The sequence below is a fragment of the Sarcophilus harrisii genome, chromosome 5 (assembly GCF_902635505.1).
Source record: "Sarcophilus harrisii chromosome 5, mSarHar1.11, whole genome shotgun sequence".
Lineage (NCBI taxonomy): Eukaryota > Metazoa > Chordata > Mammalia > Dasyuromorphia > Dasyuridae > Sarcophilus > Sarcophilus harrisii.
The window spans coordinates 188,571,267-188,598,053 of record NC_045430.1 but is presented as its reverse complement, the minus strand read 5'-3'; the positions used below and the strand labels follow the sequence as shown (position 1 = coordinate 188,598,053).

The following is a 26,787-nucleotide window of genomic DNA, read 5'->3' as shown; positions in this document are numbered from 1 at the left end:
TAACAGTGGTATTACTGGATCAAAAGATAAATACAGTTCTATAACTCTTGAGGCAAAATTTCAAATTGCTATCCAGAATGGACAGATCAGTTCACAAACTCTTCCAATAATGTTTTAGTGCCCCAATTTTTCTACATCTCTTTTAACATTTTCATTTTCCTCCTCTATTGATCATTTTAACTAATCTAATAGTTTTGAGTTGATCTCAAAATTGTTTTTCAAACACTCAAATAATGATAACTTTCTTAAGAGTTACAGATAATGTTTTCCAGTATAAGATTTTGATCTTAGTAAGGTCTTTATAATTGTTCTTTAATATTTACCTTCTTTTGTTCTCCTGAGTCTAGTAGGTCAAACTTTCTGATATTCTTTTCCCATAAATACTTGAAAATCCTTTAGTTAATTAATAAATGTGCTTTTTTTTTTCTTTTTTCCTTTCAGTATAACACACAACTTTGTTGGTTAAGTTATTCTTGATGGCAGACCTAGCTCCTTTGCTCTTCAGAATCTGTTGTTCCATAGCCTTTGGTCTTTTAATGTAGGAGCTACTAAATCTTGTATCACTTCAGCTCCACTGTGTTTAAATTGTTTTTTCCTAGTTGTTTGTAGTGTGTCCTCAACTTGGGAGCTTTATAACTTTAGCTATGATGTTTCTGAGTTTTTATCTTGGGATCTCTTTCAGATCATGATTGGTAAATGTTTTTCTACTTCTGTTTTATGCTCTTGTTCCAAAACTTTAAAGCAGTTTTTCTTAATAAGCTCTTAAAAGTATAATATCTTAGTTCTTTTTTAATCATAATTTCCAAGTTGTCCAAAAATTCTTACTAGTCTCTTCTAGATTTGTTCTCTAGGTCAATTTTTCTGATAAGATAGTCCACATTCCCTTCTATTTTTTCATTCTTTTGATTTTGTTTTTATCATTTCTTGGTGTCTTATAAAGTCATTAGCTTCCCCTTCCTTGCCCGATTCTAATTTTTAAGGGGTTATTTTCTTCTTTAAATTGTTGGATCTCTTTTTCCAATTGATTGACTTTGTTTTCATAATTTTCTTGATTTGATTGTATTACTCTTAATTTTTTTCTAATTTTTCTCAATTTCTCTTATTTGATTTTTAAAGTCTTTTTTAAGTTCTTCCAAAATATTTTTGGGCTTGCGATCATTTTGCTTTTTTTTTTTTTTCTCAGATAAAAGTAACTCTTTTAAGTTCATTATCTTCTTCTGAGTTCGAACTAGCATTTTCTCTGTCACAATAGTAGTTATATATGATTGGGTTCTTTGTCTTTTGCTTATTCATCATCATCATCTTTTTTTTTTTCAGCTTATTTCTTATTGTTTAACTTTGTGTTGAAGTTGGGCTCTAATCCAAGGTGTGAGGAATAATATCTCAGGCTTCACATTTTTTGTGCTATTGTTTTCTGAGCTCTCATTGCATTCTTGTTCTTGGTAGTTCCTCCTGTAACTGCAAGCTTCAGCTCATTCCTCTGCTTTGGAACCAAAAGCAAGGACTCTCTCAGTGCCCAGAGCTAGCAGGGTTCCTGCCCTCTGTGACCAAACTCACCAGCATGTACAGACTCCTCACTCCCAACCACATCTGGTCAGCATACCTGGGTCCAGCATCCAGAGCCCCTGCAATCTTTCCCTGATAAACTATTCTACCCACACATTGTCAGTGAAGAGAAAGTTCCTGAAGCTGAGGCAGCAGTTAACATAATTGTCCCTGAGGATTGTTGTTTATTGATTCAGCACTATCTGTTCACAGACATTTTCATTTTAGTCAGGTCAAACTACAACCTCTAGAGGTCAGGTCTTTCCTAAAATCCATCTTTACCCTGATTTTTAATTATTTCTAACACTCAAGGTTCATTTTAAGGCTTAATTTTATATTGTTAGGAAATTTAGGAGAGCCAAGTAAGTTCCTGTCTTATTTAGTCATCTTCCCAGAATCTTCTTCTTGCCATTACTCTGGGAGAGGAGAAAAAAAAAAGAAAAGGAACTAACTATGGAAAAAAAGTAACATAAAGGAGATAAATGTGTGTATTTAAATTTTCAGAGTTCAAGAAAGATGAAATAAAATTATTTCCCAGTTATCTTTTTTCCTGCTTCTCTAAATCCTTGAGAAAAACAGGAGAATCATAGGTCTGTTTCTGGCCAGGCTTTGATAAATACTTTTCTGTTTTCATTTTCCTAGATGAAACCATTTCGGTCTACCCTCACCTCTTATCTCTGACTCCTTGTCTTTTTGAATTCTGGCTCATAATTGTTGATAACTATCTCTTTTGCTTCCTTCTCTTTCTGGAGCTAAACTTCAAAAATTGAGCTAATACTTTTGGTAGAAGTTTCTGTTTTCTTTTACTTGAAAAATACTTATGTCTCAGGACTCCAACTTCCATCTTTGTCTATGACTACTAGAGCTCTATCTTTGGTCTTGACCTCTCACCCACCCTCCAACCTATATTTCTATCTATATGGTGCCTCCAATTTAACTAAAATTAAACTTCTCAAAAATAGAGCTTGTTATCTTAAAGTAGGCTTTGGCCTCCTCCTATCACCATTGGCAACATCAAAATGTTACCTTGTAGCTATCTTTATTTCCTTCTCTCTCCCTCCAGTCACTTGATATTTCATTAAGTTGTGCAGATATGTAAATATTAGATCATTCCATTTTTCTTCATCCTTATGTTTGAATCATTGCAGTAGTTACTACTAGTCAATCAATAGATATTGCCATAAAATCTCTGACCTTTTCAATTAATATTTTATGGATCTATTCCCTACCTTTTTTACCCATTGACCTTCATTCCCATTTCCAAAAATTTCTGTCTTCATTTCTAATTAGATTTCAAATGGTTCTTGATAATTAGTTTCAAGATTCTCTGTCAATCACTCTTCTATTTTATCACTCTAGTCTACTGGATATCTCCATTTATACAAATCAACAAACCCTGAAACTTAAGAAGTTTAAGACTAAGATGATCCATTTGTTCCCCAACTTACACTGTCACTTTCAAAGTAACCATCTTATTCCTGTTCCTTCAATTTAATAGCCTTAGACTAATATTCAATTCAGTTACTTCCTCTTCATTTTCCCTTTTCAATCTCCTTATCAACTGTTCCATCCATACCTGAGACCATGTCCTGGAGGAACTCCCCCTCCCCCAGGAAATTTATTTATTTTTAATACACATTACTTTATGAATCATGTTGGGAAAGAAAATCAGATCAAAAGGGAAAAACCATGGGCAAGAGAAAAAAAAACAGAAAAAAGAAGTGAACGATAGTATGTTGATTTATATTCAATCTCTAAAGTTCTTTTTCTGGATGCAGATGGGTTTTCTATCTATAGTCTATCGGGATTGCTTTGGATCACTGAACTACTGAAAAGAACCAAGTCTTTCATAGTTGATCATCCCTGCAGGAACTTTTGACCAGAAACCCACTTACCCCTCTTATAGAACACTTCATCTTCAGTCTTTTCTTCTGCCTTCTAGTTTTGGTACTATCAACGATGATCAAATTAACTGCCACTATTCCTGGGTGGGACATATCAATACACTTTCCTCTAGTCCCACTCACTCACCATTCCTATAACTTTGCAAACTAAAATGACGCTCCTTGACTCCCTTGATTCCCTTTAAGCATTTTCTCCATTAAAATATAAGCCACGAGGATAAGGACTGACTTTTTTCCCCCTCTTTTCTGTTTATATTCCTAGTGCTTGACATATGCCAAACACTATCAATAAGTGCTTGATTTATCCCATTTCTCTTCCACCTTTTTTTCCTGTATCTCACCTCTTGATACATTTTCTGTTTTCTTCTTTTCAAAAGTATTATGTATCTGACCCTTCTCAGTTCATTTCAATGAGTACTATTAAGCACCTGTGTTAGTAGGGAATGCCTTCATTACCTCCTTCCTGGGCTGCTAGAATAATCTCTTGTAAGGTTTCCTTTACTCTGTCAGCATGATGTGGTGTGAGGCTATAAGACAGTGTAAAAAGCATTGGTCTTGGTGTCAGAGTTTAGTTCTAGGTTTGAATGTTGAAGCTGTGATTTATTTCCTTTGTGACCTTGAGCAAGTTATTCTCATTGGGCCTCAGGGTCCTTATCTGTCAAATTAGGGATTGGATGGATAAAATGGTTTAAATTCTATTATCTTTTTAAATCCATGTTACTCTACTAGAATAATTTTCTAATACTGTTATGAAAATCTACTATTATACTAAGATTGTCCCATATGCTTGTCTTCTCTTCTTCTGCTACTATTTTTCTTGATTTGTAATCTACTATAAACAGAAAAATCAGATAACTACATGTATTAAGAATTATACCAAAGGGCTCAAAATACATAGTTTTAGTACAAGGGTTTTATTGTACTTATTTTGGGTGTTCCAGATATCCATATCTTTGGGTAAAATAAGGCCTATGACCATTGAGAGTTAAGACTGACTTGATTAGCCAAGTATTATTCTGTTATATTTATTTACACACATGTGGGCATGTACATGCATACCCACACATATCCAAATATAGACTGGGGACTTGTTTTTAATAAGTAATTCATTATGACTTCAATTTTAAATATCTCAGGATCTTAGATTTTTAGCTGGAAGGGATAATGGTACCAATTAAACTCACATTAAAATTTTCACTTGCTAAAATGGCCTTTATTATACAGATAACCTATGACAACTTAACACTCTTTCATATTTGTTTTCCATGGTCCATCCAATTCTTACTGTAGCAATTTGATTCCTTTTATGTAGTACAAGTCAATGTATATACTGATCTTCTTGTTCTCTTTTTTGTCTCACATTATTTTGTATTTATTTTTCTAGAATTTGCTTTTCCATAATTTATTATATGCTTTATATTGAAAACATAAGATTATAGATTTAGACCTTGAAGGAAACTCAGAAGTCACCTAGTCTTAACACTCTTGTCTTATAAAAATGAGATAGGTGCGTAAAACTTAGAGAAGCTCACTTACTTTTCCAAACGAGATAACAGCAGAATTAAGTTTAACTACCAACCCTGTGTCTCAAAATTCGTTGCTCATTGCACAGTGCTTTAGTCTCTAATTAAACATCTATAGAACCAATTAAATTCACTTTGCAACTATTTACAAAGTAATTTTTGCATTTTATTTTTCACATATACTCTCAAGTCTTATTTGGGAGGGTTTTTCCCCCCTTTATTCCCTTTTCTTTTCATGTCATTTGTACCTATATATGTTCCTTGTTCTGATCCTGTTTGTTGTTGTTTTTTGCTTTTTACTTTGCAGTATTTCATCATGATCTAGATTTCTTTACATTTATACTTTTAGATCCCACTTGTAATATAGTATTCCACTATGTTATTTTACCATAATTTATTTAACCATTTCCCTACTGCTATACAGTAATAGCTTCTACTTTTATAAATAATGTTGTAAAAATCTTAGAATTTCTCCCTCCCACACACATACACTTCTTTTTGAGAATATAGGTCTCAAAGATGGAAGTAGAGTGAAAGCGGACGAGTGTTTTACTAAGTTTTACTATGTACTGAACAATTTTTCCAAGATTCTCTTGTTTGTAACTCTATCGTCAATGGATAATTACTTATTTCTTCATTCATTTACTATAATATTGAGTTTATCATGCTCATGAGAAGCTTACATTCTAACAAGGGAAGAAACACATAAAAGAAAGCTGAAAAATGGGTAAGAAGACAAAGGTACATGATGGGAAATCAGGCTTGGTAGAGGAAGATTGGGGAAGAAATGAAATATGGTTTGACTTGGTGATCTATTTAAATGGAAATTCTGGGAGAAGCAATTCAATCCTTTCCTATTACATATGATTTTGTCCATGAGTCCTTTTCTTCTTCCTTTGATTTCTGGGATGTAGACCCTGTAGTAATATATCTCTATCAAAGCATATACTTTGTTTGGCAACTTTTTTCATTCTTGTCAGTTGATAGACAAGTGTGAAATGAAACCTTAAGAGTTGCTCTAATTTCTATTTCTCTAATTACACGGAGTATTTTCATGTCTATTGATAACTTAGATTTCTTCCTTTGAAAAATGCCTACTCATATTTTTGACCATTTATCAGTTGGGGAATGAATCTTATAAATTTGAATCAGATACTTATATATCTTGGAAATAAGATCTTTATCAGAAACTTATGCTACAAAGATTTTTTCTACAATTAAGTTACACTTCTAATTTTAATTGTCTTCAGTGTACATATTTTTAAAAATAATTTTATTTTTCAGTTAATGAATATTCATTTTCTGTTTCTTCCAATTCTCTTCCTCCCACTGAAAAAAACAAACAAACAAACTCTTGTTAATAAATATACATAGTTGAGCTAAATGGTTTCCTGCACTAGTTATATAGCCAAGCGGCATCCTGAATTTGTCATTTCTCTTTTAGGAGGTGGATAGCATATTTTCATCATGAGTCTTTCAGAACTGTATCATTGAGTTGATTGAGTTTCCCACACCCTTTTTATAAAGAAGAGGGTGGTAGGTAAGAGAGGAACCTGCTAAATATTCAGATAGTTAATAATAATATATATTATTATAATCATAATCTATATATTTGCAAAAGAACTTTGTCATGAAATCCAAGTTTTTGATATTAAAAAGAAGGAGACAGTTAAATGGAGTGACGTGCCAGCTAATTGGTAGAGATCCTTAACTGGAAAGAGTATAACATATAGTTTTATGAAGATCCAAGGGGTTCTTTTTTTTGCCATCAAGAACCCTCAGTGGATACTGCTAACAAAACAGAGTGGTAAAACAGCAAGTGGCAGCAAAGACTTAAGCTGATGGAAGCTATGGACAAGGTTTAGAAGATTTTTATGCCTGAAGTAGTCTAAGGGTGTGTGTGAGATTTTCCTTAGTTATGTTAAATTTTAACAAAAAAGAATAACCTAGATTATATGTACTTTGATACATATCTGTGGAAAAAATAGCTTGTTAATTCATCTGGCTTAAACCCAAGGACTTTACCTAGTGACAGCAACCTAAATTTTTAGTCTGTAAGGAAATCATTTTGTAAAACTTGTGAAACCATTCAGTTTTCAAAATATATTTTAAATTATCAGAAAGGGAGGCAGCAACTTTGAAACTGCTATTGTAAGAAGATAGGTATCATAAAATGAAAATATAAAAATGTAAACTTTTCGCTCTATGATACCTACCTTCTTACAATTGTAGTTTCTTGGTTACTCAAGAGTGATAAATTTACTGAGGGAAATTCATTTCTGTGGTTAAGGAAACATCTACCTTGAAGCATAACATTTGACACATGATTACATTTTTTCATACTTCAAAAAAAGTGTGATTTTATTTGTGTAAATCCAACCAGCAATGCACGTTGTACCTTCTTCATACTTAATTGACTGTTTCATTAGTTGTTGTAGCCCCTTCCCACTTCTACTCCACCCCCTCAGAAAAAAATCACCTCAGGGCCAATTTTTTGATGGCAAACTTCTTTAGATGTAGCTAAACTAGTTCTCAGATGATATATCCATTGGGGGGGGGGGTCTATACTCAGCATCTCTCATTTTGGTAGGATCTGGTAGAACTTATGCCCTGTTACCATAGTCTCAGAGAACTTAGGACCACCTCCATATCATGGGTAGACATAGGAATAGGAAAAGTAGTGGGAAATGCAGAATTTAAATAAATTCTTTCATTGTGAATCAGTTATTCATTAGAAGGGAGGAAGGCTTCTTAAAGATTAAGAAACTGAGAAACTATAAGGAGCTTCCCATACCAGTAACATAGTCACCCAGGTAACCAAATCCTGATTGGAAGGTGAGGTCATGGGGAGAAACACAGCCTGCATTGGTTCCATGTTCTTTGGGGTCTTTCAGTTCTGACTATGGAAGGTACAGGAACTGAGAGAAAGCAGCAGTTAGTAAAGAAAACGTGTGCAGTGAGCTAAGGTACTGGATAGGTAATTAGAGAGCATCATCTCAATTAACACAGCAGGGAGAAAGCTGCTGGAAAGGCATTTGATTCCTTATTCTGATAAGATGAGCAGCTTGTTGATGTCTGTGGGCAGGCTCAAGTAGCTAAAGACAGACCATAGCTAGGACTTTTTGAGAGTTTTAAAATGTTTCCAGAGAAGATAAAGAGGGAAATCAGAAGTAAGTTAATTATTTATGGCTTGATTTTCTAGTTATTAACAAAATTTAAGTTAGGCATTCCTACATAATTAGGGAATTTCAACAAAAGTATCCTTTTATTGTCTTAATAATAATTATCAGTGTGATCTATAAGCCCTAATAAGTTATTCCACATTTACTTTGAAATATGCATATGCATTTTTAGATGGCACTTGGTTATTGTATTTATTTTGTGTGACTTGATTGTTATATATCCATGTTATTTGATTACATAAAACCTTATATTCTTTTTTGTTAGGAATAAGTCTACATAATTCAAATACATCATTTGATGTACATGATGGATCCAGAAAAGCAGTTCTTTCATTCAATTAAGTAAAACTGTATTCCTTGAATGTGGTTTAGATTTAGCTTTGTGAGAAGCACTACAATGCACATGTAGTTAAATATCCCCTCTTGATTTTTAGCTTAATAGTGATCCTTATACAAGATTCTTCTATCTTCCTCATTATAAGTGAAATAATTGTTAGAATCTTAGTGTTTTTCCCTTTATATTTTTGCAAATCATTTTGCCTTCTCAGTAAATCTTATATATTTTTATTTCAAATTTAGGAATGGAACTTTGCCTTAAAATTTTAAATAGATGTCATACATATGAAAAAGAGCTGAACACATTTATAGTTATAAAACTCAAGACCACATCCCTGCCCTTCATCCCCCCAAAAAAGAGCCTATAAATTAATATAATACTAAAAAAGAAATTTTAAAATATTTATGTATATAATAATAATCTTAAATATTTAGACATTTAATAATGGATAGTGTTGGTGCAGAGGCGTGATTTTTCCTTTGTCTTTAGTGGCAGCCTTATTGCTGAGGTTTGCTTCTGCCTTTTGATAGAATGGTAAGGAATCAATTGTTATTAGGGACTAGTGAAGAGTGATTAAAAGAGAGGAAGGGAGTTAGCAAAACCAAATCTTCAAATTGAGGTGGGTGTGGTCAAGAGCAATAGAAACTAATAGGTAGCTGGTCTAAAAAAGTCAGAAATCTATGAGAAGATAAAACTGAAAAATGTGACCTGAGGTTGGGAGAATGAGAAAAAAACCAAGGGGAAAGCGAAGGGAAAAGGGTGAGGAAGAGATGGAAAAAGAAAACTTCCTGGGCTCCAGGCTGGTTGTATGACTCCCAGCAAGTCACCTCACTTCTCTTTGCTGAAGTTATCTCATTTCCTTTCATGATAGTTATAAGGATAAAATGAGATAACATGTAAAGTACTTTGCAACCTTTAAAATACTAAATACATGGTAGGTAGGTTGAAGAGAGATAAATAGACACAAATATTTAGTAAGCATTTATTATGTGCCAGGCACTAAGTCCTGGAGGGACAAATATCCACAAGCAAATTAAATTTTGTTCACAAAGAACTGTCATTCTTAGAAAGGAGCTGGAAATAGGAGGGATGGCAGGAGTTCTAGGGACATGGTTTGGAAATGGTAGCCTTTGGAGGCCTCATTCTGGGCAAGATTATTAATCAGTTAGTTATCCTTCACTTTTACTATGTAAGTGTCCATACATTTATTTGATACTATCCTGCAAGGCCATTTATTTCTCCTTTGTAATTCCTCATTTGTAATATGTTGTAGCATGTTCCTTTTTACCATATACATCTTTGTTGCTGATCCTCAACTTCAGTTTTTTGCAGACTATAGTATACATAGCCACATGATATCACCAAAGGAAAACAGATATTTAAAAGATGGTTTTTGTTTTAAGAGAAGTTTGGAAAGTATTAGAGAGAACTTGATTTTCCTAAAAGCAGTCCAACCTTATTCCTGTCCTCTTGTTCAATCCTTGGGTCAACTTGTCATTTATAGTATTCATTCAAGTTACATATGCTGATGCATGAGCTCTATAATTCTTCCTTCTACATGTTTTCATAGTCTGGATATTAGAGTCTTCAACCACTTTTTTCTGTGTGGATAATCAAATGCAAATATTTTGAATGATTGTGAATCTCATTTAGCAGGCTTTGTACTGTTGCAGGGCTTGATGTAATCAACCATATATCATACAGGAGTAGCTGAAGGGCTTTGGTATTTACATATGGGAACATCTTTCTTCAAGTTGGACTCAGCCATCAAATCTTTTTCATGACAATGGTGAACACCTTTGGTAATTGTATATCTCTTTATTTTAAGCCAACCATTAAAAGGACATTAAACAAGATTCTCTCTACAATATCTTCCTTTTTCTTTTCTTTTCTTTCTTTTTTTTCCCTGAGGCGATTGAGGTTAAGTGACTTGCCCAGAGTTACACAGCTAGGGAGTGTTAAGTGTCTGAGTTCAGATTTGAACTCAGGTCCTCCTGCCTTCAGGCCTGGTGTTCTATCTATCCACTGTGCCACCTAGCTGCCCCCACTACTACATCTTTCAAGGAATATTTTGTCATTTGATTGATTCCTATGAGATATCTACTGGAGGTGAAACCTTTAATATCTTACTCGACTGAATCATATAAATTTTTTTCCTAATAATGGACAGTAAGCATATTGGGAGCTTAAATTTCCTATATCTTTCATTCAATCGTGTGTTAATATGGTCTAATATGGAGTATTTCTTTCAAAAAAGTCTGTTTGTTCCCGTTTAATTTGGGGGGAGGATTTGATTTGATTCATTCATTTAGGAGCTCTTGATGAGGAATTCAGATTAGCATCTGCTGCTCTGCAATTTAAAGGTTGATTTTTTTTGTTTGTTTTTAGTTTCATTGCTATATTTTGTTTTCATATTACAAACATTTACATATTGCCCTACCCTATGAGAGGTTTTTTGTAACAAAACCAAAAAAATTTGAAAGCTCATGTAACATTCTACATCTGTAAAACTCCTATCATTCTCTATTTTTTTTTTTTTTTAATTAATAGCAAGCTGTTTTCTCTTCCTCTCCCTTTCTACTACAGTGGGAAAAAAAAAAAGAAAAAAGTTTCTTAGAACAAATAATATTGATGTTATAAATTGTTGTGTTTGCTTAATTTACTCTATATAATTTCTTATCATTCTTTTAGTGTCTCTTTGAAATAATTTTATTCCCTCATTTCTTCGAGCACAACAATATTCCATCACATTCATAATTTATTCAGCCATTCCTCAATTGATGGGCGTTTGTTTAGTTTTTCAGGTTTTGCCACCACAAAAAAAGCTACCATAAATGTTTTTGTGCATATAAGACCTTTCCTATTTCTTTGTTCTTTTTTGAGTGTAGGACCTGTAGCAGTTGTATAGGTAGGATATGCACTTTTATTAACTTTTTAATGAATAATTATAAATTATTGCATGACTGATTATGCATTCATAGGCCCACCAATGGTGCATTAATGCACCTATTTTCCCATGGCTCTTCCAACATTTGTAATTTTTTCTTTTTGTCATCTTTGCCAATCTGATGGATGTGAAGTAGAATCTCAGAATTACTTCAATTTGCTTTTCCCTAATTAGTAGTGATTTAGAATATTTTTAAAAATATAGCTATTAGTAGCCTGAGTTTTTTGCCTTGACAACCAACTGTTCATAGACCTCCATCATTTGTCAATAGAGAAATGGTACTTATTCTTATAAATTTGAATTGTTCTTTGGAAATAAGACCTTTATTAGAGAAACCTTCTGCAAAGAATTTTTCCCCAGTTAATTATAATCTTTTTATTCTTAACTTTTTTTTTTTGTACAGACAACTAAGTGGTACATTGAGTAGTGTTGAATCAAGAGTCAGGAATAATTGAGTTCAAATGTGACCCCAGACTCATATTAGTTATGTAATCTCGGACAAGTTACTTAACCTGTGTCTGCCTCGGTTTTCTTATTTTCAAAATGGGAATGATAATGCTTAGATTCTACATTCTAGACTTGTGAGAATAAAATGAGGTAATATCTGTTAAATACTTTGCAAACCTTAAAGCACCTTATAAATGTCACCTATTGTTGTTTGCTTTTGTAAAAACTTTTGTGGAGTCACATTTTATTTTCCATTCATTATCTTCTGTATTTCTTGTTTGGTCATAAATTTTTCTTCTATCAAGAGATCAATTAGATGATTTTCCAATATTTCTCTAATTTCTTTGTTATGCAACCTTTTTTATATTTAAGTCATGTATTCGTTTGGAGTTTATTTTAGTGTAAGGTATAACTTTTCTTCCCTGCTGCCACCCAGTTGTTCTTATGACTGTTTTAACCAATATTGAGTTACCTGTGGTCCTAAAAGATTGTGATTTCTACAATGTGCCTCTCTCAGATTCAAGACTTGAACTTGGGTCTTCCTGCCTCCAAGACCAATTTTTTATCCATGAGATTTCTTAGTTGCCAAACCCAATAGCCTTTTCTCCATCCTCCCCTTCTTCATCTCTCTGCAGTGTTTGGTACTGTTGATCAGCTTCTTCTTGGTACTTTTCCTTTTTCTAGGTTTTCTCCTAGTTTTCCTTCTACTCTCTGACTGACTCTTCCTTCTTTTCCTCCTTAGCTAAATCTTCATTTGCATCATGCCTGCTAATAGTAGGTATTCCCCAGGATAATGTCCTGAGCCCTTTTTTCCCTTTATACTCATCAGGTCCCATGTTTTCATTAAAATCTCTATGCAGATTTACTTGTTCAGTCCTCATTTCTCACCTGAACAATAATCTCACATCTCCAACTGTCTTTCAGAGATTTAAAATTCAACATGTACAAAAGTGAATTTGTTATCTTTATTTCCCACATTTTTTCCTCTTCCTAACTTTTCTATTACTGTGAAAGTAGCACTATTCTCCAGGCACCAAGGCTCACAAATTAAGGCTTATCTTTGACTCCTCACTCCTCTACACACCTGTCTTCTGACAGTGCAAATCTTGGTGCCGGCTCTCCTAACCTCACACTTGGATTATTGTAATAGTCTGATAGTTGGTCTCTCTGCCTCAGTTCTCCCTCCATCAGTCCATCTTCTATCCAGCTATCAAACCAATCTTAAAGAAATGCAAGTCGGACCCTATCAACCCCTTTTTCAATAAACTCTAGTGGCTTCATAGTATCTCTGAAACCAAAGATACAATCTTCTCTGGCATCCAAAGATCTTTATAAGCTGACCTTTTCTAACCATTCCTATCTTTCTACACCTTTCTTCCCTTTGCACACTCAGTGATGCAGTGACACTGTCCTCCTTGCAAAAGACATTCATTCCATCTGCCAACTGTTCTCCATACTTGGAATGCTCTTTTTCTTCATCTCAGCCTCCAAGTTACACAGTCTTTCATTGGTCTTTGATAGATTTCTTATATTATGTGAAACTTTATTTTAAGTCTTCTTATTTTTAATGCCATTCCTCTGAGATTATTCCCCAGTTTATCCTGAATTCATCTTGTTTGTACACAGTTGTTTACATCTTGTCTCCCCTAGTTTTTGTCTTTCTTTATATCCCCATTGTTTAGCACAGTGACAGGCAAACACCCGGTAGGCACTTCATAAAATGTTAGTTGATTGATTGGCACTATACCATGCTGCCTCTTTCCCACCTAGTATCTTTATTTGAAATGTTCTCAGTTATGAGCTTGGTTGACTAATCTCATAAGAGGTTTGTATATATAGGAAAATTTAGGTTGGCAGTTGATATTCTCTTGTTAGTCCTTTTTTGGGTAAAAATTGTTGGTGTGTTAATAATAGTTTTATGATCATGAAAAGTAGTCAGCAGAGGTCAAGGTTGTATTCTTGAAATACAAGGAAGAAGGAAGAAAGGAAGCTAATCTAGTTATTTGTGGCAACCTTAATTACTAAATCAGATCAACTATACAGCTGACCTTGCCAACCATAGAATTCTCTTAAATTCTATATAGAAGGGAAAAAATATGCAATTAAAAAGTGTGGTGTTCTCTTCTTTTATATAATATAATGGTTCTCTCTGAGAGCAGGTTTCTTGGGGAGGTTTTCTGGAGACAGCCTTAGTTTTGGTTCAGAGTAATAATCACTCCAAATACTGCCAGCTGATAAAATCCAAATGTTTATTTTCTCCTTCCTTGGGCCCAGTTAGCTTTCTTAGAGGCCTCAGCTTTCCTTGGTTCCGAGAGCTCTTGTTGCTAGTCTTTTGGCTCTAGCTCAACTCCAAATGTCTCCAGCCAGCACCAAGGTGAAAGTTAGAATGAATCTGACTCCACCTCCGAGAGTGGGCTTGTGGGCTTCCTCCCAGAGTGCTCTTTGGCCCTAAGAGCTTCTTGCTTATATGAGCTCTCTAAAGGTATGAACACAAGCATTGTTTCTATCAGTTCCACTTAGTTCCTTGTTTCAAGTTCTGGCCCATAACATCTCCTTGTAAGATCAGATCAATCATACTGAACCATGCTAACTTAGATAATTATTGTCTCTATCAACTCTAACGAGTTAACACTTTGTAAGGATTCCAACAAAGAAGTATTAATTTGGGGGTTGTGTATTAATGTCGCCTAATCAAAGCCATTTTTTTCTAAAAGCAATTTAACCTGTTAGTTGTAACCCCACATTCCTAATCTTACTTTGCACCTGCGAGACTGACTTAATGTATATCTGATGAGGGTTTTCATTTGTGATGAGCTGAAGAGATCCTCCATTAGCACATTTTAAAACACGTACTTTGTTGGAAGTCTTTGAGAACCTAAAGGTTACTTTCATGACACCATGAAGCATTGGAGTAAGACTTGAGGGGAATAAAATTAAGCACTGATTTATTCACTTTCTTCTATATTCATGTCCTGGTAACTCCCTTTATGATTTAGCCCCTCTTATGATTTCTTAGTTCTTTTGATGAGAGCAGAGAAAAGCCATCAGTTCCTTATTTTTATCAGTGATGAAAGTGGTGAAAGATGTTCCATATGATTCAAGCCACTAAAAGTAAGGTGGTTTATTTAAAATTACTTGTGGTACAGCAGATATAAATAACTTTCATAATTTCTTCTCGTTTTTCTTTTAGGTATGGCCTCACATGTGCAAGTTTTCTCCCCTCACACCCTTCAATCAAGTGCCTTCTGTAGTGTGAAGAAACTTAAAGTGGAACCAAGTTCCAACTGGGATATGACCGGGTACGGCACACACAGTAAAGTCTACAGCCAGAGCAAAAACGTTCAGCCCTCACAACCAGCCGCCACTACCGTCAGCACCTCCCTGCAAATCCCCAACCCCAGCCTACCTTACGAACAGACCATCATTTTTCCAGGAAGCACTGGGCACATCGTAGTAACATCTGCAAGTAGCACTTCTGTCTCTGGGCAAGCCCTTGGTGGACCACATAACCTGATGCGTCGAAGCACTGTGAGCCTTCTTGACACCTACCAAAAATGTGGACTCAAGCGTAAGAGTGAGGAGATTGAAAATACAAGTAGTGTGCAGATCATTGAAGAACACCCACCCATGATTCAGAATAATGCAAGTGGGGCCACTGTAGCCACTGCCACCACATCTACTGCCACCTCCAAAAATAGTGGCTCCAACAGTGAAGGTGATTATCAGCTAGTCCAGCATGAGGTTCTCTGCTCCATGACTAACACATATGAAGTCTTAGAGTTCCTTGGTCGAGGGACATTTGGACAAGTGGTCAAGTGCTGGAAACGTGGCACCAATGAAATTGTTGCTATCAAAATCTTGAAGAATCACCCATCTTATGCCCGGCAAGGTCAGATTGAAGTGAGTATTCTGGCCCGATTGAGTACTGAAAGTGCAGATGACTACAACTTTGTCCGAGCTTATGAGTGCTTCCAACATAAAAACCATACCTGCTTGGTCTTTGAAATGTTAGAACAGAACCTCTATGACTTCCTGAAGCAGAACAAGTTTAGTCCCTTGCCCCTCAAATACATCCGCCCTGTCCTCCAGCAGGTAGCCACAGCCCTAATGAAATTAAAGAGCTTGGGTCTCATCCATGCAGACCTCAAGCCAGAGAACATTATGCTGGTTGATCCATCCAGACAGCCATACAGGGTTAAGGTCATCGATTTTGGTTCAGCTAGCCACGTGTCAAAGGCTGTATGTTCTACCTACCTTCAGTCCAGATATTACAGGTAAGAAAAAAACAAGTAGCCAAGGAAAGGTTGTTTATTGAAGTACCTGTAATGATCAGGTCACAGTGCTAGATGCACTTAAAAGTCCATTTATGATGAATGTCAAATAAATGTATAGACACCAAGTATCTATAGGCTTTCAGAGGAAGAAGAGATCTTTGTAGATGAGGAGTTTTGTCTTGCATTGGCTCCTCAGAGTCAGTTAGCATTAAAAAAGGTAGACAGTGAGGACTGTACTGGAGTTGGAGACAGTGGAGAGGCAGAATCCCAAAGATGGCAAGTAAATTTAGGAAATAATGAAAAGACCAGTTTAATGATAGAAAGGGAAAGTTTGGGTTAGTGAATAATGGGAAATGAGTGGAAAGGAGGGTCTGGAATAGCCCAAGTCATTTTTACAGAAGAAAATGACATGATGAAACTGATGTATTTCAATAATAAATCTGGTAGTAACATACAAAATGGATTAGAGCAGGGAGAGCTAAAGTCAGGGATTCCAACTAGGTAGCTAATAATAATAGCTAACATCTATCTAGTACCTCCTGTGCAAGAGGCACTGGGCCAAGAGCTTACCAGATATAATCTCAACCACCCTAAGAGGTAGGTGCTATTATTATGCTAGATGAGGAAATTGAGGCAAACAGAGATTAAGCACCTTACAACTAATAAGTGTTGTTACAGTAATCAAAGAGTGAGCTAACGAGAACCTGGATTATAAGTAGTGGCAGAGGGAATAGAAAAGAAGGAATATGACAGAGGTACTATTTGAAGCCAAAAAAGAACTGACTAGTTATAAGCAAGGAGAAGGCATCAGGTACTTCCTAAAGTTTTCATCTTAGGTAACTGGGAGAATGGCCATACTATTAAAAGAAACAAAATCAGAACAGACTGGGTGTTTTTATAAAGGAATATTTAATCTTTTACATTTGAAGTGTCTGGTAGACATCTGGTGATACAAGAGCTCAGGTCAGAGGATAATACTGGAGCTATAAATTTCCACATAAAGATAAGAGTTGAAAATATAAAAGTGAATAAGTTCTCTAGTGGAGAAAATAAAGAGAAGCTTTCAGAGAGCTCTGAAAAAGAAGAGAAGGAATAGTCAAAAAGAAGGACTAGAATAGTAGTATGTTGTAGGAAGATAGACTATTTATAAAAAGACAGATAGTTAATTATGAAAAAGTCAAGAAAAATGAGATTCACCAGCGGGGAAAAAAATTCTGGTATGTTGATTACCATGACATTGATGACTTTTGAAAGTATAATTTTGATAGAATAGTAGGGATGGAATGAAATTTCAGAGAGCTGGTGGGAAACAAAATAGAGGGAAAGATACAAATCAGGAATTAGAAATAAGACAATGGCTAGCAGGGGGTGATATAGAGAGAGTATGTATGTGGTTTAATATGGTCTAAATCTGGGCACACTTGAAGGAAACTGAAAAGATACCATGGAGAGAGAAATATTGAAGATGCTAGAAAGAGGATAGTTAAGGGAGCAAAAATCTGGATGGAATGGGAAAGAAGAAAACAAAACTTTAGGCAAAGAATTTAGTTTTGGAAAGGAGGGGAACAGACCTCTTCATCAGATGAGAGAAACGGAAGAATAGATTCTAGCTAACATTTTCAGGCAAAAAGGAAGATAGATAAGGGGGCTCACACTATCTCAACTTATAGAGGATACAGCTACCAAGGTCCAAAGGAACTGGCAAGCCAGTCCTCAAAGACATACTTTACATTATGGTTACATAATTACAAAATGGTTACATAAACCAAGTACATTAGAGATGCTTTGTTTTCACTAGCAGAAGAAACAGATCTTATATCCAGTACTTTTATATATATATATATATATATATATATATATATATCTTTTTATTTAAAAGATATATGCAAGAGTAATTTTTCAGTATCGACAATTGCAAAACCTTTTGTTCCAACTTTTTCGCTCCTTCCCCCTACCCCTTCCCCCAGATGACAGGTTGACCAATACATGTTAAATATGTTAAAGTATAAGTTAAATACAATATATGTTATATCCAGTACTTTTAAATAGAAAGCAAAATAAATGGAGGGAGATCATATCAGATAGATTTAAATTCAGTAAAACAAGATGGGATCCTTTGTTGAGATTAGCCTGGGCTGTCAATAAAAAGTTATTATAATAAAAAAAAAAAAAGAAAGAGATTAGCCTGGGAAATGGAAGAGGGTAGAGGAATTATAACCAAACTATCTTGGAAGGACAGGTAATTTTAAATAGCATGAATTTATAATGGACTTTATTAATGTAGTTCATGAAATTCTTCAACAAAACTCTGAAATCTTCAGAACAAGTATTGTGTAGACATAACCTTAATTGAGGTCTGGGCACAGAGGAAGGGCTAGGTTTTGAGGGAATCTAGAATTTTATCAACCAAAATTAAAGGGACTACTATGAAGTCCATGATGAATGGGAGCTCAAGCTTATTTAATTTGAGCATAGTCTGGGTAATATGGGAATAGTCGAGTAAGTAACTTAACAAATGTAATGACTACATTTATTTGATAAATGTTAACCAATAAAGGAAATGTCACTAATTGGGAGATAAAATGGAAAAGATGTGGACTGGGGCTAAAATCATTGAGAACAATAACATGTTTGGTTCTGTAACTGAGAGCCTCAAAAGTATTTCTGCTCAGTCAGTTGATAAACATTTTTAAGCACCTATTAATGTATCAGCAACTATGCTCAGCACAGGAAATACAAAGAAAGACAAAAGAGCAAAGACAGTCTCTGCTCTCTTGGAGCTCACGGATAAAAAGGAGAAACAACATACAGATAACCATGGACAAATAAGTTCTATCCAGCATAAATGGGAAGTATTCAGCAGAGGGAAGGCATTAGCATGAAGTGGGATTAAGGAGGGAGTAAGGGGGATGGATTTTAGCTGGAAGCCAAGGAAACCCAGAGATGGAGAGGAGGCAGGAGAACACTGTAGGTGGAAGTGGGGAGATAGTAAATGCCTAAAGTCAGGAAATGAGAGTGTCTTGATGAAGAACAGCAGTGAGGTCAATGGGATTGGATCTTAGTGTACAGGAGGATAGGGGTATAAAGGGGCATAAAGTGTAAGAAGGAATCAGGTTATGAAAGGCTTTGCATGCCAGAGAATTTCTTGGAGGTGACAGAAGCCACTGGACACATAGTCAGACCTACTTTGATAAAGTAGAAGATGGACTAACATGGGATGAGACTTTCTGGCAAGAGAATCTACCAGCAGGCTACTTTGATCTTGCAGGTGTGAGAGGGTGAGGGTCTGTACCAAGATGGTAGCAGTGTCAGAAAAGCAAAAGGGGAATATGGGAGAGATGTTACAAAGATAAAATCAACAGACTATATCATTATATTGACTATGGGGTAGGATGGAGTGTTGAAAGCAGGAAATTGAGGATGACTGTATCCTCAAAAAAAAAAAAAAAAAAAAAGGGAAGTTAGAAAAAGGGGAGGATTTGACTAAAAAAATTTATTTCCATTTTGAGTACATTGAAGTGAAGAGGTCTATTTTTAACATCTAGGGAAAAAAAATACCTGATAGACAGTTGGAGTTTTCTGTATTATTTCAGATGAAGGAAGAGTAGAATGGTGGTGGTTTCTCAGTGGCCTGACAGGGACATGAGGGCCTAGAAAGAGGCCAGTTCCCCTTTAGGGAGTTAGGGAGTAAGAAACAGTGAGACTAAAATGAGAAGAAGGCAATGAAGAAATGTACTGTTTAGAGGACGCCAAGTTTCTCCTTAACAGGGAAATGTGAGAGAAAAGAAGTGACAAAAACATGGAAGGATAAAGAGGGGGCTCTCTCAGTGAAGAGAACTAGGGAAGTGACAGACAAGAGCAGCAGTGATGTTATACTACATTGGAATAGAGCCTGGAAGGGAGAGAGCATTGTGTAGAATATGTGCTGGGAAGAGTAGGAATAGAGGACACTATGACTTAGGACATCCAGGAAATAGTCACTACAGTACAAATATATGGTTTCCATTTTGAAGGTGTCTTGACACTTGCTTGAAAATAAGATGTATTATGTATTATCAGTGGGTTAGCACCTTTAAGAAAGTGAAAACCTGAGGCTCACTTTAACTACAAGTATGTTGTTAATGTTATTGTTTTATATTTAGATTGTAAATTCAGCACAAAAAACTGTTAATTCCTCTTGATTGTTTTGCTTGTAATCAAGGTGCACTGCCAGAAGGTGAACAGTAATAGTAATGTCTTGGTTATGATGATTTTTGTTCAAACTTCAGTTACATAGGTATTATTAATTGAAAAAGAAATGAATGCTCTTTTCCATTCAGTTATCCTTTTAAACAAAACAAAGCAAAAATCAGTAAACTTAAAAAAGTAGCAACAAAACTAAAGAATACCATATTTAAGGGATGATACAAACTTAGAAAAAAATTTAAAGACATGAATACCTAAATATAATTTGGTACCTTAATCTACTTGATCCATGGTTTGACATCATATTTTCACCAGGAATTAAAGTCTATGTTTCCATAGTTTCTTTCACAGCTACGATTATAACAGTTTCAGAGCCTCTCTCTTATAAGCAGAAAAGTGGTGGTTGGGAGTTGAGCAGGTCTGGGAAAGAGGGAAGCCAGTCTGAATCTCTCCATAAATAAAACAAGACGGAAGATAAGACATGGGAGGGATTTGAGAAATGGAGAAAAAGACAAATTCATTTTTTTCTTTGACATATTCTTTTTTATTTTTTAAATAACTTTTTATTGACAGAACCTGTGCCAGGGTAATTTTTTTACATTATCCCTTGCACTCACTTCTGTTCCGATTTTTCCCCTCCTTCCCTTCACCCCCTCCCTCAGATGGCAAACAGTCCTATACATGTTAAATATGACATATTCTTTTTAAAGACCTTCTAGTTTTTCTCTATACCAGTAGTCTTCAAACCTTTTTGGTCATTCACCTAATTAGTAAAAAAAAAAGCAAACAAACAAAACCATGTCTTCACCCCCACTATACATTTATTTATTTATAAAATATCTTGTACTATTATACTAGAAATTATGTACATTATAAAACTTACACAAAAAAATAAAAAGGAATAAAGCAAATGAGTAAATATTTGGTCCTACAGTCAATAGAGAGCCACTGGAGTTTACTGTACAGGGAAGGAACATGGTTGACATGTGATTTAGAAAAGTCACTTTAGAAGCTCTATGGAGGATGGATTAAAATGGTGAGAGTCTTGGAGTAGGAAGATCAAATAGGTAATCCAGGTAAGAAATAGCTGTGTCACTTTCTGATTGATTGAACACCCTCCCTTTTGGGGTCAAGCCAGAATTCCCATTTTGAAGTCTACTATTCTTTGCCACAAGAAACAAAGAAAGAATATTATACTCAATCAAACATTTATTAAGTGCTTTCTATGTGTAGGTGATACAAAGATGAAAAATAAATTGCTACCCTCAAAGAATGTGGAAATTTAATCCATTCCAAATTGAGTGGCAACTAAATATTCAAACTTAATACTTAATTAAAACTTGTCATGTTCTGGTTTGGAAGCAGCCTACCTCTGCACCCATTCCCTTAGCAGATGGATTATAGGTTTATATCAAGATTTATATTATATATTGTGATGAAACATCACAAGATAGATTCTTAGAGATGAAAATAAACATATTCTTATCTAGCTATATTCTTTATGAACACATTCTTTATAAATCCTCATTAAGCAACCCAGAAAAAAAGTTTTTGGGGAGGCCTAAAAGCAGCCATTCCTGGAGTAGCCACTGTGATGGCAGCAGCAAATATGATGGCCTGATGCCTAGACTTTCATAAAGCAAGAGGGTGCTTTTTAGAGTTATCTCTTTTTTCTTGCTTGATCTCACTTTGGACTTGCTAGTATTTTAATTGGTGAGGAGATTAGGTGTTTTCTAATGTTCCATTACCTAATTATACTTTTAAATTCTTGAGCCTTACAATTGATTGAGGGAATAAAGAAGGAGGAGTGGAAAAGGATGAGAATTGGGGATCTGGCATGTTCTATGGGATGACTTTGCAAGTTTAACATATTTCAGTGGGAACTGTTAATTACTTCGGGGTAGGATTTCAGAGACCTCTTTTTCTGTATATTTCCAGAGATAACAGACCTTTCCAAATTATGTGTCATTGTCCAATCAGTCATTATTTCTTGAGATCCTAGCTTAGGCCTCAATTTAAGAATGCAAGGTAGCAGAGATAAAAAAAACAAAAACAAACTAATTTTGAGTTTTAACCAAAAGGGTGTTATGATAATATGGTGCAAAAGAATATGTATTCTTCTTTATATGCATACATGTGTATGTATAAAACTTTTTCATATAGGAATTTCCTTCTATTTGAATCATCTCATACAAAGGCATACAGGAGTTTGATTATGTAGTTGCTTCCAAGGGAATTCTTTATTTATCTTAGCAGCTTTAACAACAACTTCAGCCAAGTAGAGTTAAGGGTTCTTGTTCAGTACTTCATTGCGTTTGTGAGGAATGTCCCTGCAGACATAAGGCAAGGAATCAGAGAAAGCATCCATTATACAATACAGATCAATGTAACATCCTTTTGATAACATTTCCCCAAAAGTGGCCCACCTCTGATTGAATTATCTCCATTGATGGAGGAAAATAATTAGCTCTCCCTCTACTCTCCCCAAATGGCTGATTCAGTTCTTTTGAATGTGTTAATATCAAGCTGAAACCAGGCTTCCTGCTCTCTGAAATGTTGCTCCCTAAGCATGTAGAATAAATCTGTTCATTTGGAAGACAGCTATCATGCCTATACCACCATAGAGTCATAGAATCACTGAATTTATGAATTGCACCAGTCTTTAGAGGCTATTTATTCCAATACTTCCATTCTATAGAACAATCACTACATGTTCATTCAGCCTCCAAAGAGTTAGATGGCTCTCTAATTGTGAGGAAGTTTTCTCTTGTATCAAGCCTGTTGTCTTTTACTTATGTTTCTATTTTTGCCATCTAAGACCAAGCAGAAGTACACTGTTTGCTGTAATTTGTCCATAAAATTTTTTATCCCATATCTATGCTTTCAGCACAAACTATCTTCCAAGCATGGAATGCTATCTCCTTCCTGCCATCTCTTGGAACTTCTGGTTCATATCAAGGCTGGGAAGTAAAATTTAACTCGGGCTTCTACCTGTTACTGCTTCCAGTGCTTAACTCTTCTTTTGGATCTAAGGACAGTTCCTGGTTTTCCCTATTAAGCTGCCATTTCCCCACCTCCCTGTCCCATTCCCTTTTACCCCAATTGATGGGGCTGGGAGGAAGGATAGAGATAGGATTCCATACTATAGGGGCATAGCAAGTATGGTTTAGGAAAAAACCAAACAAACAACAAAGCATACTAGATAGTCTGTATTGATTTAATTTTGTGAAATGAGGGCCAGTATAAAAGGGCCTTATAGAAATCTCCTCAGCATCTATTTTGATCCTAAAAGTTAAATCAAGCTTGGAATAATAATGATGGCAAGCATGTGACTATATAGTTTACAATAGCCAGTAATTACTAGTACCACCTGTATATTATAGTATAACAGTATATTATAACAAGCTAAGTTCCCAACAATGGTGTACACTAAGGCCAAGGCTCTCTTGTTTGCTAAGTATGGTAAGTAAGTCATGGCAGGCATGCATTCTACAATAATAATAAGTTGGAGAAGCATAAGACTACACATAAAATTGCCACATTAGAAACCCAGGCTACAGTTACCATAGCCTTTATTCTACTAGTGAAGTAAATTGCTTCTGCTAAAATAGGAAAGATTCAATCTGTTACCCTTCTCAGAATATTTAATTCCATGCATCATACAATATTCTGGAATCGTTCTCTTTCTTTGAGAGGTTCTCCTTACTCTAGACAAAATCCAGATCTTGGTACAGCTGACCCAAGAGATCACACTGATACTCAGGTTCCTATTATATACATTCTACAGCTTTCTGGAACACACATCTTAGATATTTTATATTTAGCTTAAAAGATGATAGACGATATTCAAGCTCTGCTCTTCATCTCAGTGACAATGGGTATTTCCAGTCACTTCACATATCTATAAATTTTACATTTTTATTTGGCTCAGGATAGAGGACACTAGTTTAACTGACATTAGTGCCTGTAGAAATCTAGCCATAAATTACTCTTTAGAATTTCAATACCACATCACCTACTGTTTTTTGGATATCTCGATCTGGATGTCCTATAAACACCTCAAACTCAACAAATCTAAATCAGAACTTAATATCTACCTAAAATCTTCTCTGTTTCTGTAGAGGACACTAATATTTTTCCAGGAATCTAGGTTCTTCTTGGCTTCCTCAAGCTCTCATTCCTCCTTATCTCATTTATTAGTTGTCCAATGTTGCTGTTTCTCTAGCACCTATCCTCTTTATTTCCATCCCTTAATTGAAGATCTCATTATCTTTCTCACCTGACCTACTCTCTCCCTCCAGTACAGCCATCTCATTTTGCTCAGGCTTAAATCTGACACACACTTTCCTATTCAATAAATTCCAGGGACTCCCTATTGCCTCTTAAGACAAAATATAAACTCCTTTTTGTCTTTGCAATCTGGTTCCAACTTATCATTCTAGCTTCATTTTACTTCACTCTAAGAGTATCCCTTCCTGCATGTTGTAGTCTAAACAAATTGGCTTTCTCTCTGTACCTCAGTTTGGAAAACGGAGACTACTTGTTTGGAACTGTCTTGAAAGACCCTATGTATTTATGGCACTCTTTCTCATCATCTCCCATGCCTGGAATGAACTCTTCTTTATCTTACCTTGTAGAATTCTTGTTGATCTTGAATAACCCACTTAATTTTCCTGGGCCTCAGTTTCCTTTACTGTAAGATGGCTTCCCAGCTTTGTGGTAATGATCCCACCATCTGTGACAAACACTGGGCCTATAGAGGCTCCCATCAGCTGGTGTCTGTGGCTAGCACATTTGTACCTCCTGCTTCCCCAATCCCAGAAATTTATTTACCATTCCTGGTGTGAAAACATTCTTATTCTGTAAACCTGTCTACATAATTTCTTCCCCAGTTACCTCAATCCTACTACTACTCTTCATTCATCTCCTCTTTTTTTCTTCCTTTTCATTGAGTCCCTTGGAATTTAAGAGCATGAAACTATAAGACTACTGGCCTCATAACAGTTTTATTTTATATAAGTTGAGCTTGGTTTCATTAGCAGATTCTAACCAACTAAACTGATCAACCCAGACTAGAATTCTATAGAGTTCTGATGCCAGAGCAGAATCGTCTTAGATAAAAGGCTCAGAATACAAATAAAGTCATGAAGGATTTAGATATTCATGGATTAAAGATCTGTAAATGGTTATTAAGAGGTAGTTAGGTATGGCTTTGAAGAGAGCTTTGACAGCAGTAGCATTGTAGGAGTTGGTTTTTTAATCTATTTGTCCTTACTCCTGATGGAGGCAGAAAAAGAGTGGCTGGTTTACCCTTCAGAAAAGGCTTATTAAATGAAATATTCCACCCACTGACAGCTTCAGACTCCTGGGGAGATGGCAGAAGTTATAAATATGTGAGAGCTTTTAGGCTTGCAATTACTTTGCTGGGTAGAAGCAATAAATAAATAAATATAAATAAGTAAATAAAAGTGTAATCTGGGCATTATGTTGTTAGGTTATCTGAGATTCTGCATTACATGTCTCCAGGGCCCAGAGCAACAAGATGAAAGAAGTCTAAATGAAAAATTTCATAGGAAAAAGTAATCAAAGCAGAAAGCTGTCAGTGTGGGTCTTTGAGTATGTGTATCTTTACAAATATATTCAAGTACACTCCCACCAAAAAATCTCACTGATCCAAGCAAATGAAAGCATATACAAACAGAAACATATACAGGTTCATACATTGTTCTATCTACTTAGACATAGAAACAAATATATACATTACCTCATAGAAATATACCCTTATACAGTTATGCATACTTAGGTACACAGATACATATGTATATGCTTAACATTTGTACTGAATATATGTATATGTACAAAACTTTATTGTAGCTTTAGAAACATACCCACAGATTCTGTGGACTAATAAGAAAGCACCTGATGGCTTAGTAACAGGAGAGACATTTACCAGGAGATGTCTTAATAGATATTCTCAAATAGAATGCCATTTGCATTTCTGTTCTGTACCTAGATTATGTTCCTAAAACTTGAATTATTAACTCAAGAAGGTGCTAGAACTTTTGGGCCTGTGGACACATGCCTTTTTTTGGAGGGAATCTTCTTCCAACTTGTGGTCAGGTTCAGGGATACAGGTGCACTAGAGCCAGTCCATACTGACTCTCTGGAGCTGATTGTTAAATTTTCATTTTGAGCATATAAACCTTGTTAATCAGGAAACACTACAAATCAGAACTTGATTTATTGTCTTATTAACTAGAAATTAGGAAAGTGATGAAGATAATCCCAATAATGTAAATTGTGGATACATTATTTTTTCTTCTGGAGATCAGGTCACTAAATATTTAGCAGCATAATAATGGGAGCAGGCCACATTGTAACTACCTGGCATTTAAATGTTTTTCAAATGGCACTCATTTATACTTTTGGTCACAGAGATACAC

General features: G+C 35.2%; 1 protein-coding gene across 6 annotated transcripts in view; it reads left to right on the top strand.

Moving 5' to 3' along the window:
• HIPK2 (homeodomain interacting protein kinase 2) overlaps positions 1-26,787 on the top strand; it is a 268,083-nt gene that overhangs the window by 67,201 nt on the left and 174,095 nt on the right. For all 6 annotated transcript variants that reach the window (XM_031939172.1, XM_031939171.1, XM_031939170.1 and 3 more), the window contains exon 2: positions 15,076-16,159. In XM_031939172.1, the coding sequence (XP_031795032.1) occupies positions 15,076-16,159 (1,084 nt within the window). The remainder of the gene's footprint in view (positions 1-15,075; positions 16,160-26,787) is intronic.